This window comes from Anthonomus grandis, chromosome 1, assembly GCF_022605725.1.
Source record: "Anthonomus grandis grandis chromosome 1, icAntGran1.3, whole genome shotgun sequence".
Taxonomy (NCBI): Eukaryota; Metazoa; Arthropoda; class Insecta; order Coleoptera; family Curculionidae; genus Anthonomus; species Anthonomus grandis.
The window spans coordinates 52,711,549-52,725,094 of record NC_065546.1 but is presented as its reverse complement, the minus strand read 5'-3'; the positions used below and the strand labels follow the sequence as shown (position 1 = coordinate 52,725,094).

The 13,546-nt window shown below is 34.6% G+C and overlaps 2 protein-coding genes across 9 annotated transcripts in view; both read right to left on the bottom strand.

The window, feature by feature from the left end:
• The window catches only part of LOC126733620 (disks large 1 tumor suppressor protein), an 825,690-nt gene that overhangs the window by 430,221 nt on the left and 381,923 nt on the right, over positions 1-13,546 (bottom strand). The gene's annotated exons all lie outside the window — the stretch shown is intronic.
• On the bottom strand, positions 6,656-9,912 carry LOC126733617 (uncharacterized). Its single transcript, XM_050436993.1, has 2 exons — positions 7,417-9,912; positions 6,656-7,371 (listed from the first exon to the last, which is right to left on the bottom strand). Exons 1-2 carry the CDS (start codon positions 9,880-9,882, stop codon positions 7,075-7,077), a joined length of 2,763 nt encoding a protein of 920 aa, XP_050292950.1. The 5' UTR covers positions 9,883-9,912; the 3' UTR covers positions 6,656-7,074.

Here is a 13,546-nt window from a genome sequence, read left to right as displayed (position 1 = left end):
CTCTTAGTTGTAGCCTCGAGTAACATTGAAAATTCTCGATAAAATACAAAAGATAAGGGAAAAGAGGACGGCAAAGATGTTAGTTAGTTTTAGTTTGTCAACCCTTACTGATAGGCTAATAATTTTGAAATTTGAAATTTGAAATTGAAAAATTTTAATAATTGAGAAAAATTAAAACAATTAACTTATTAGCTAAGAAAAAAACTGAAAATACCAAACAAAACAAACAAACGAAAAATGTCTTGAAACCAGAGGCTTCTAACGAAATAAGACAAGAGTACCTTTTTTATGTAAAAATGTTGATTCTTTTTAATTTTACTATGCAAATAATTAATAATTACCCAGAAAAAAGTTATGACATTTTTATCTTTGTTGACCACTTATTTTAAACGACCCTGTATACATTTTAGCATAAAATATTATAAAATCAGTTAGTAACAATAACAGTAGTACCTATACAATAAAAATTTCGAAAAATAACGACCAGGCGTTTTGAAAATATTAGCAAAAAACCATCTTCAATAGGAATTATAAAATAAATAGCCTGTAACATGAAAACGATTCACTTTTCAAGATTCCTGTATATGAAGTTTTTGTCTTATTTTTAAACAAAGATGCTGCTGGTAAAATATTGCGATGTAATTTTGGGACACCCTGTATATTCTAGCTATGCCTTAGAATCAAAAGCTACCATTTCCAAAACAACGAGTTTTGTTTTTAGCCAAAAGAAACTATTGCCGGCCACTAACGAGTTAAATATAAAATAAAGGCAAAACCAAGGTTAAACATATACATAGAGTATAAAGGTATAAGTATGTTACCGCAGCTTCACCTATTTTCCGAAGAGATTAAGCCTCACTGTTTTTAAAGTAAAAAGGTTGATAAAGAGAAAGTAATAGATATAAAGTGGTAAATAAAGATCCCAGGCATGTCGCGAGAATTTCCTTGTTTTTATTAGAAGAGGATCCTTTTCAACAACAATGCTGGAAAATACTCGCAATGAGGCTATAATGCGGCTTTTTAAAGGTTATTTAGAGAGAACGTTGAGAAAGTTTTAATTACTTAAAGTTACCCTTACTAAGTTCTTTTACTTTAGTCACGAAAGATAAATTGCTATAAAATTATTGAGGTTACTCTATTTATATTAGTTAAATTTTATGGTTTTTGTACAATTTACGTTATTATAGTGTTTCTAACTTATACCTTTTTTTATTACATAACAAATAAATGTTTTTGAGAGCTATTACTTTTTTATATTACTATAACTGTTGAGCTTCTTTAGAAAAATGAATTGATATGTGAAGGTCACTTTGACATTAGTCAAAAGCTAGTTCATGTTGTAATTTGTTTGTTGATCATGCAGTTAAGTCTTAAGGGCGTAAATACGTTGTTTGACTCTGGATGATCTTCAAATTTCAATATGCCACAAAGTATATTTTATTTAGTTATTTTATTGTGCACATAAAAAAATACAATTACAGAGTAAAAGCAGAACTACATTTAATACTAAAAATATAATAATAATACTAATAACTTTTTACCATATTAGTATATAATATGGTTAATATGTTATCGTCATAATGTTATCAATGTTTATTCAAAAAGGAGCCGTTTACCGGAGTTTAAGAAAAACGAAAAAAATTTTTCAGATTAAGATCGTTAGAGCTATAAGATTAAATGATAAAATATAGTTTTTTGTCCGTCCAAAAATATATTCCCAAAAGCGATTTTGTATATAATTTTTTTTAGGAGAAAAATTATTTTGGACCCGTTTCTTTTTGCTGAACTTAATGTTTATGTCCATTTTGTTTGAACTTTGACGTACTAATTTTAATTTATACCTTTATAAGTAGTATAAAATTAAATTCTAGATAATGTTTTTCTGTTTAAACTTTTATTTCAACGAAAGTAGACATTGGGTAAGTAGTAAGACAAGTGAGTCGTTAAATATGTAATTCATGGTCATCTTCCAAATAGTGACAGACGTTCGGTTGCTGTGCAACTTCCTTAGCTGAAGAGGCTGCAGCTTATTCAGTAGTAACTCTCTCTTCTAGAATTTATTTGAAAAAGTCCAACTGAGGCAAAGTTTCCCACTTCAGTTCTTCGTGGTTAAATTGTTTTTCTAGAAGGGTCTTAACATATTTTTTCTTTTCGTTTGAAATGACATTTTCCAAACTTTTTTCCTCCAGTTTTATGTTTCTTCCCGGTTGTCTTAATTTTTTTCAATAAAGTTCCATACGAATTTAAAATATCTTGATATCTAAAAAATGCGGATCCCTTATACAAGGTGTCCAAATAGGGTATCAGCACTTTATTTGTGCATTTAATCTCAGACGTGGCAACGCCGCCACTTACGGTGGGAGTCAAAATGTAAACGGGTTCAAGGAATTTCAGTTGCAATGGAGCCGTTTACCGGAGAGCAACGCGCTTTTTGTGTACGTGCATTTTACCAAAACAATAATTCAATCGTGACAGCACGCCGTCTATATCGCGCTCATTACCAATTACATAATATTCAATATAGCCCTGATGTTATTAGAAAATGGATCAGAATGTTTGAAGCTACTGGATCCACAGTGAAAATTCATAATCCAGGCCAGAGATACAGTTAGTGCAGGAATTAAAACCGAGGGATTACAATACACGGTTAGAATTTGTCAATGAAATGATGGAACGACTCGTCGATTTCAATCACATTTTATTCAGTGATGAGGCTAATTTTCATGTAAATGGCCACGTAAATAAGCAAAATTGCAGGTACTGGTCTGACGCAGAAAACACGAACGTCCACTGCATAGCCCCAAAGTGGTCGTATGGGCTGCTATGTCTGCTGATGGCATAATTGGGCCGTATTTTTTTGAAGATCAAAATGGACGGGCACCTACCGTTAATACCGAGCGGTATTGTGCAATTTTACAAGATTTTCTTGCACTATCTCTCCGACAGTTTCAACGTTTTAACTTAGAAACCTGGTTTCAGCAGGATGGTGCGACATGCCATACGTCAAATCGGGCAATTGAAGCTATTCAACAATTATTCCCCTATTGAAGCTATTGCTAGCTATTCAACAATTAAGAGGCAATATTAACTGGGCTCCTAGGAGCCCGGACCTGTCGCCACTTGATTATCACATTTCTTATGGGGTTACCTCAAAAGTAAGGTCTACGAGAATAATCCAGCCAATACAAATCAATTAAAGCAAAATATCCAGGAGCAAATAAGATTAATATCAAGGGAAATGTGTGGACGGGTTATCAATAATCTTCGTTCTCGATTTGAAGAGTGCATACAGCGCAACGGACACCATTTAGACAACATTGTTTTTGGTTCATAAATTTCCATTGACTGTACATTAATTTGCCATAAATAAATGATCATAGAAATATGGTGTATTTGGTTTATGCAAACATCACATTGCTGATACCCTTTTTGGACACTTTGTATTTTACTTTAAGCTGGTTATTTTTTATTGGGAACTTTTTTATTAGACATTTTGTTGTGTATTTCCTGGAGTTTCTTTACATCATATAAACGCCAGTTGGCTCCAATTTTTCTCACATCACCTACTTGGGAATATACGAAATTGTATTTTTCGGGATTAGCAATGACGACAAGGTTTTTTAACTTTTTTCCATATGACCAAACACTCGGTCTGCTAGTAGGTACAAATGGCCTCTGAGGGAAAAATGTAAAATTAAGTCCTTGACTTTATTTGCAGACTCATTCTGCAGCCAATATGACAAAATATGAATAATATGGGCATTTTTGCTATGTCCGCTGCAACCATCATAAAACAATCTTATAACTTCCACTTCCATCTTGAATTGGGGTCTTAGAACGAGAATGAATTTATTACAAGTCAAAGCAAAATGTGACACTTTTATCGAGAGTTTCATTGAGCAGTTCGTAGAATGCGTTGTCTCTTACTTTATGAATTCTCAGATTTGTCATCAGTTGTTTTCAGGCTTTTCTTCTATAGCATTTTTTAAGTTTAAGTAAGTTCCACAGACGTCGGAAGCGGTTGTAATGTGGTTGTAATGACTTTCACTTGCCGGCAAATTGTTCAAAACCTCCCGAATTTTTTGCTTCTTTCTTTTGGTTTTTGGAAATACTGGAGACTAAAACTTCGATGATTTTTTTATACGACGAACTCGGAAAAAATAATAATCAACCATATTTTTGGCCTTCCTTTTCTCTTCATTTACACCATATCTTGGTCTTTTCCTTTTCGGCTGACGAACAGATAGAAGGTGACACAATTTCTGATCTTGTAATATCTTGTCGGGGCTATCATGTCTCAAAAAACTTTTGTTTTGCTCACAAAATATCAGATTTTTTTACTAAGGCACATTTCAAGGAATTGGTGTTATGATTACACGGCGTCATAAAATCCCTGAGCTGTGAATCTAGATCAGAATACTTACAAAAATAGAATAAAATTAAAATTTACCTTTGTCGTTTCAAAATATCTACTTTTATGATTTTAGGTCGCTGCTTTTTCCTACTTTCCTACATGTTAACTTATTCACTAGAATGTGTTTGTTGATTTATTGTTCAACAATATCAATATCATAGCAACGATGACATTCATTAAGAAGCCACCAGCAAATACTGTTTCAATTGACTTTGAATACACTAGACTTGCTACTGCAACAAACGAATATCGCGCGATCCCCCACTGTCATGTCGCGTGCATTTTAGTAAGGTCTGATTATATCGATATAATATAACCATGTATCGGTACCTAAATAACCGGAAAGTAGCACATAGTGGACTTCTCAGTTTTTGAATAGACTTGTCTGATTTTGATTAAGACCTATCTCATTTTAATGTCTGGTTTTGCTCGAACATAACACTTTTGTATAGGAATTTAACAGGGATATGTATTTTTTTTTAAGCGATTTGAATGAATGGGTCGATAAAAATCATAGAAAAGATAGGAAAATTACTATAAAATGCATTTTGTTTCTTTATGGACATGTCCCTTTTTGAATAAACGCTCCTCATATATTATTTAGTAAACTTAAAATGTATTAGTATAAAGAAAAGAAATTTTCAGATTGCAGCCATTTGTCTAAGAGAGGTGAAGGGTATATCACTTAACAATCAAATTTAATGAAAGTTTATCGTCATCAAATAAATATGAGATTTTTTAGCAATATTAGTTCGACTTATCTGACAATAAAAAGTTTCTTGCAATCGTGAATTACCAAGGGGTATTTGAAAATTTATCGATAATAAAAGGTATGGCAAATCAACAACATGATGAACTATTTTATACAAGATATTTAGAGAGAATTTTAGTGATTGAATACTAAATCGTAATTGCAAAACACCATTATTAAATCCCTCTTTTGGATATGCATTAAACTTTTTATGGTACAAAAAATTTAGTTATCTCGAAATAAAAGATAGGATACCAAATTAAACAACAATACTTAAGCTTTGAACGAATTTAAAAATAATACCTTTAGGGATGCAACACTATCAAATACCTCATACTTGCTTATTCTGAAGACCAAAGTTTGAGTAGCAGACCACACGATTGACATATTTCATCATTATAATTTAATATTATTCATTTTAGAGTATATGCCACGACTTTATATATAGAGCAGTTCTAATTTATTGTTGTCACACCAACTATGCAGAATATTAATTTGTTTTTACAGAAAGGTGCAATCCTTCATTATATTGTACTAATCCTAACATAGAGTTTATATAAGTCCAGTAAGTTGTAACATTTAAGATCACTAGAGAAATCACTTAAAAAGCAAGAATAATACTGGTCCTAGATTCGATCCTTGGGGGACACCAAATGAAGCCATATAGAGGGTGTCTCGGAAAATGTGAAAAATCTCTCGAATTTAGGTAGAAAATAATATGGAACTTTCTGATGTCGCTCTTTTTTTTATCATCAACATTACTTATGATGACTCCTGCCCAGATATTAATTAGTTGGAACTGTCGATGATAAGTAACAACAGCGGCATAAGGATTTTCATCAGCCCATACATGCGAGTTATGTAAATTCACAATACCATTTTTGGTAAACTCTGCTTCCTCGGTAAAAAGAATAAGGCTAAATTAGTTCTTGAATGAAATTAAATGAAAAACTTGAATTAGTTCGCTGCTGATCTAATAGCCAGTTCGCGAACTGGATTCTACGAGGAAAATCGTCAGGAGTTAGTTCATGTACATTTTTAAAACTTGTACTTTTTCAAAATAAACTAATTCAAATAGAACTTCTCTGTTGTTTGAATAACTATCGCATCGCTGAAAAAAAAACATATCATGGTTCTTTTTAATTAAAATAAACCAGCGATTCTTTAATTATTTTTTTTCTTCAAAACGGTTCATTTTATCGATAATGAACAAAAGTGCCTTTTTTAGTTCTAGTAGTAGTCTCTATTATGACATTTATATGACCAAAATCATCATAGTCAGGAAACCTACCACTAAGTGAGTATAATATAAGAAATATGTTAAATAAATTCGGTACTGTCAAAAAAATGACGTATTAATTAAATTATCTTCAAATTAGATACCAAAATTGAATTAAACTAATAAACTTAATAATAAGTTCTTCATATGTTCTCATTAACATTGTATTAGCCGGCTTCCGTCCAGGATGGGGAAGATCAAAACTAATTGCTTCGATTGAACTGTATTAATACCATATATTATTTAAAAACAAACAGGAACAAAAACATCATGATTGAAGAGCCGCGAGCGCCGTGAATCCCCTGCCGCCGATCGTCACATAATAATTCGGTCGCTCGGCCTCTTGCCCAGTCGGATTATGGCGTTGTTGCCGAATACAAAAATAAATACGTAATTATATGAATAACGCTTAACATAAACCGCCCCTCTTGAAAGACTAGGCTTTCAATATAATACAAATTCTTAAAGACAATATTGTCAAACTAACAAGATATTTCTTAATATAAAGATAGAAATAGGTACGCAACTAACTAATCTTAAAGTACCGAAAAATAAAAATTATATATATATATGTTAATATTGAACACTTCGGTCCTTTAAGAAACCAATAAAGTTCAAAACACGCTGTCGTCACTCGTCTGTCTCTACTGGCCGCACCTCTGATTCGATAGGGAGTAGAGCCAATTTGTTGACAGCACGCTTTAGGGTCCCACTCTTGGTCCGTACAGTTACAACCCTTATGATGCCATCCTTGCCAGGGTGAGTAATGACAACTCGTCCCAGAGGCCAGCACGTACTGGGAACGTTTTCTTCCTTCAGAATAACCATGGAACCAACATGAATGTTTGGATTGGCGTCCTCTACATTCCATTTGGTCCTTACTTGAAGCAAGTGTAGATATTCTTTGCTCCAGCGAGCCCAGAAATGCTGCTTCATTAGTTGGATGTGCGAATAACGTTTTACATAGTTCACCTTGTCGGCCTTGAGGTCCCTTTCAGGAATGGCTGTTAACTGTTGTCCGATTAGGAAATGCCCAGGTGTCAGTGCTTCAAGGTCGCAGGGATCGGAAGAGATAGGAGTTAGGGGACGGGAATTTAGAATTGCCTCGATTTGTATCGCAAATGTATAAAATTCCTCGTAATCTAAATGTATGCCGCCCAATACACGCTTTATATGATGTTTGCACGATTTTACTGCAGCTTCATGCAAACCTCCAAAATGAGGTGATCGAGGTGGCAGAAAATGCCATGTGATTTTAAAAAACCCAAGATAATCTTTGAAAGAGCTCGATTCCACCAATTTTCGAATGGCTACTAGTTCATTGTTTGCCCCCACGAAATTGGTAGCGTTGTCTGAATAAATATTATCGCAAATGCCTCTTCTTGATACAAAACGCTTTAAAACGCTCAAAAAACCATTACTAGTTAAGTCAGAAATTACTTCAATGTGGACCGCCTTAACGGCTGAACAGACAAAAATGCATATATATGCCTTAATAATTTTGTTTGTCTTCGTTTTACTCGCCTTTATTTCAAAAGGCCCGGCATAATCTACGAATACTGACGAAAATATACGCGATGGTGTTACTCTATTCGAAGGCAATTCGCCCATTTTCGGAAATACACTTTTATGAGGACGGACTTTAAAGCAAACTAAACATTTACGAATTCGGGATCGCACTGCACTTTTACCACCGATCGGCCAATATTTCTGCCTAATATGGGATAATGTGCATTGTGCACCAGAATGAAACGTCCGTAAATGTTCAAAGTCTATTATTAAATTCGTGAATGGATGTTTGCTAGGTAAAACTATGGGATGTTTGACATCAAAATTTAATCTGGAATTTTTTAATCGTCCGCCGAGTCTAATAACACCTCGACTATCCAGAAAGGGAGACAGTATCTTTAATTTACTTTTCGAATGCACTTTGTTTTTAGTTTTTAAATTAAGTATTTCACCCTCAAAACAATCGTTTTGTACTAAAATTACAAGTGCCGTCTCGCTTCTTTCAATTTCTAATAAAGCAAGAGACCCATGCTTCCTTTGTGTAGCCAAAACTTTACAGTTTTCGCAAAACCGAAAGCAATAGGCGACGGTACGAATCAATTTCTTTAAATTTGAAAATCGAGAAAAAATCTCAAAATTCTTGGATTTGGTTACTTGGACGTGTAAAGATGTAATTCTAACTTCGGGAATTTCTTTCTTCGAGCCAATAAAATTCTTAATGTTTGAATTTGATGGCCATTCAATTTGATTTCGAAAAAACGCGGGCCCATGTAACCAGAGATCCGAATGAATTAGATTTTTAAGATTCGAGCCGCGTGATATAATATCAGCTGGATTGTGCTCTGAAGCAATGTAATTCCAATCTATGATATTCGAATTTTGTTGGATTTCTGCGACACGGTTGGCAATAAATGTTTTCCAAGTTTTAGGTTCTTTGGAAATCCAGTTTAGAACTATTGTAGAGTCCGTCCAGAGATAAATTCGCGAAAAATCGATGTTTAAAGCCTTAAGGCATTTTACGAACAATCTAGTTAAAATTAATGCTCCCAATAACTCGAGCCTAGGAAGGGTTTGGCATTTTATTGGACTGACTCTTGACTTAGCGCAAAGTAAATTGCTTTGAATGTTACCATCTGAGGCTATGGATCTGATGTATATGCAGCATGCATAAGCGCATTCGCTGGCATCTGAAAACCCATGGATTTCGATTATTTTTGGACACTTAACCAGAACGTGACGAGGAATCTGCATTAAACCTACTTGGCAAATTTCATCTTTTAAATTCAACCATTCCCCAGTTATTTCGTCTGGCAAATCGTCATCCCAGTCAATTTGCAATCTCCACAATTTTTGTATAAGGAGTTTAGCCCGGATTGACAAAGGACCTAAGATGCCCAATGGGTCGAAGATTTTTGCTATAAAGGACAAAATGGATCTTTTTGTGAAACTTTGATTTAAAGGGATAGTTTGAGAATTATATTGAAGAGTGTCTGCCTTTGGCATCCAAGAAACACCCAAGGTTTTAATGCTAGAGTCATTCGTAATAAGATATTCTTCTTTTGAGTTTCGATCGATGTTTTCAAGGATTCTGGGATCATTTGATTGGAACTTTCGCAGTTGGAAACCATATTGTGATAGAATATTGCAAATATTTTCCCGAATTTTATTTAGGGACTCAAAATCAGAGGAACCCGTAAGAAGGTCATCGACAAAGAAATCGGACCTAATAATATCACTTTCAAGCGGCCATAGCTTTAAGTTATCCATAGCCACTTGCTTTAGGCAACGGGTGGACAAGAAAGACGCCGAAGAAGTACCATACGTCACAGTGTTTAATTGAAAATGTTTGACGTTTTCGTCCTGAGAGTCTCGCCAAACAATCCTCTGTAGATTTCGTTCATTTTGATCTATAAGTATTTGTCGGTACATTTTCGCTAAGTCACCGATAAAAACGACATTATGCTTCCTAAATCGGATTAAAATGCTAAATAGATCATCTTGAATTGTTGGACCGACTTTTAGCACATTATTTAAAGACAAATTCGTGGAAGTTTTACACGCCGCATCAAAAACGACCCTTAACTTGGTCGTGGTACTTTCAGCCTTCTCAACGGGATGATGTGGGATATAATAAATAGGAGTATTCGAGGGAAAATCGCGAGGTATTTTAGTCATATGGCCTAGACTTTGATATTCAAGCATAAATTCTTTATAAAGTTTTTCGAGATTGGGATTTTTTGATAATCGTCTTTCGATGCCATATAAACGATTGAGTGCAGTTTCCTCGGAACTACCGAGGTTTTTAAAATTTTCTTTTAGAGGAAGTTTTACTACGAATTTACCGCTTCTATCGCGTGTCGTATGTCTGGTAAAGTGATTTTCGCATTCGATTTCTTCCTTAGTAAGCGAGGCCTGGGGAAGTGGATTAATTTCCTCTATTTTCCAGAATTTTTCGAGACTCTCAGAAAGAAAACATTGTGAAATGTGACAGTCAGATTTTATGTTGTGAAAGGGTATTGGCCCTGCTATAACCCAGCCCAGTAAGGTTTTTTGTAAAACGGGAAGATTTTTACCGAGTCGAACCTGTTCTGAGCAAATTAGATCGAAAAATATTTCACAACCAATAAGCATGTCGATCTCTGAAGGGATATTAAAATCTGGGTCTGCCATTAAGAATTCCAAAGGAATTTTTAGCGCGGAACTATCGAAGTTTGTTTGTGGAGTAAGGCCAGAGATTGAGGATAAAACTAAACATGTAAGCTTAGTTCTATAGCTGGTTTGTCGAGACAAAATTTCAATTTCTACACGTTCCGAGATATCAGTTTTTATTTGATTAATTCCCATTACAGGTACGTTCACCTTCGTTGGTTCTATGTCTAATTTATTTAGAAAATTAGTCGTAACAAAATTGGATTGTGATCCACTATCGAGGAGAACTTTACACGGTATCGGTTTACGATTTTTGCTAAGTACGTTAACTATAGCAGTCGATAATAAAATAAACGATTTTTTTATATTTTGACAAGTATTCGCGACCACCGATGTCTTTTCCAATTCCGTGTTTTCATTTGAGTCGGGTGACTCTGATGCGAGATTCGTTGAGCTAGATTTGACAGTCGTGTTGCTACGATGTAACAAAGTCGCGTGTTTCGATTTACAAATTTTACAACCACTTGAGCGGCATTCTTGCCTTTGATGGCCGTAACGTAAACAATTGGTGCACAAGCGCATCTTATTTGCTTGACTAAAACGATCCGAGATTGACAATTGCTTAAATTTATCGCAGAAATATATGAAATGTGCCTCCTTACAATAAGGACACCGTGGCGTGTATACTTGTGCGCCATGTTGTGCGCTTGCAGTTGCGTTCGAGATAGCCACAAACGTTTTTGATTCGCGAGATCTGTTTGAAACTAAAGATTTTACATTCAAAGTTTCCAAAATATGACAACGTTGCGAAAGAAATTTATTGAAATCGTCAATGGTCGGAGAAACGATATCTTTACAATAAATCTCCCATTCACGTTTGCTGGTATGATCAAGTTTGGCAACTAAAATGTAAATTAGAATCGTATGCCATTCTTTTACGTGTTCTCCCATTGATTCAAGAGAACGATAATTTTTTAAAAAAGTATCAAAAAGATTTCGTAATTGGGAGTGCGATTCTTTTGAAATGGGCACGATTTCCATTATTTCCCTTAAATGGCAGTTTACAATTATTTTTCGATTGTTATAACGATTTTCTAATAAGTCCCAAGCAATTTTGTAGTTTTCCTCTGTCGCGTTCAAGGAAGCAATTAACCTCTTTGGTTCACCAATTAAAGCCTCTTCCAAATGACAAAATTTAGCAACGTTCGGAATATTACTATTATGCACAATGGCCTTAAACATGTCACTAAACCTTTGCCATTCTGAATAATTGCCTGAAAACTGTGGGATCTTTAAGGATGAGAGATGAGACGCGATATTTGGCAACGCTGCTGTCACCTGTCTCGAAGTAGAAACATTTTCGTTCCCGCTACTAGTGCCCGGAGCGTTGTTGTCTGACAAATCAACAAGCAACGTTTGACTAGGTTTCTCGCGTAAATTAATTATTTGTTCGGCTTGGCTGATTGCGTTATAATACCGTTCTTCAAACGATTCGCGTTCGTTTTCATTTTCGTTTTCATTAAAATTGTCAGGAAAATCGCTTAGGATAAGGTTTTCAAATTCGGTTTGCATATTTCGGAATTTTCCCAATAGAGAACTCACGTCTTTTAGTCGAGTTTTTAAAATATTAAATTTATTTTCGTCATATTTCGTTAAAAAAGTACAAAATCGAGTAAGTTCGCTTTTTAGATTAGCGCGCGCGTTTTTAAGCCTTTTTAAATCATATTCCGGATTTAAATCGACTTGAGAGTCCGTGTCTTCGTGATCTGACATTTTAAATTCTATTCGAGCTTCAAAACAAAAACGAGTTAAACGAGTACCAAAAGGTAAATAGAAACGAGTTACTACGTTATACAAATGGGACGAGAAAACATTAATGTTGCAAAAATATTTATTCCTTATTTTCGTGGGTGTAAACGTAGTCAAATGCCAATCGAGATTCGTGGAGATTACGCAATAAATGGAAATAAAATAAAGCACAAAATTAGCTTAATTTTTCAAAATTTGAGAAAACAATTACCCTCAATCTGATTGCCTATTGCTGTTGTATGATTTAAGTAGAAAATACGTGCAAAATGACATGAAACGTGTTAAAAAAAAAAAACGAGTATCGATATCGATATTTCACTAATACAGTACAACAACCAAAATATCTTAAACGTGATCGAGACAATCTTCAATTCCCAGTAACGAGATAGGAATTATCGATATAGGCAATTGATTGATGGATTGATTATGGACAAATTGGAAAGGACTAACCTTGAAGTTCAACGATGCTTTCACTCCTGCTGGCTTCCATCGGGCGATGAAGGACCATAATATGTATTAGCCGGCTTCCGTCCAGGATGGGGAAGATCAAAACTAATTGCTTCGATTGAACTGTATTAATACCATATATTATTTAAAAACAAACAGGAACAAAAACATCATGATTGAAGAGCCGCGAGCGCCGTGAATCCCCTGCCGCCGATCGTCACATAATAATTCGGTCGCTCGGCCTCTTGCCCAGTCGGATTATGGCGTTGTTGCCGAATACAAAAATAAATACGTAATTATATGAATAACGGTTAACAAACATAGCTTTTAAATCTCTTTTTAGAGCCTTAGGCATGCGGTTCTTTTCTTAGAAATCGCTTTTCCCAAGTAGCAACTTCGGAGAGAAAGTAACAAAAGTGGTTAGCAAATTGTAACTCCGATGTTAATTAAGATTGTTGAAAGCATAAAGGTGCACTGCAAATATATATCGAGTTTTTACGAACATTTTATAACAGCCCGCTTGACTTCATGAAATATTCATGAACGAATTTCTATCCAAAACTTGGCAGCCATCATATTATTTATGCTGTCGATATGACGGAATGAGAACTTGTTTTTTTGTTCGTCTATTTTTGTGTGTTTTGGCAAACTCTTTCGTTTTTGTTGGTGCTAAATAACAAAAAAGGAT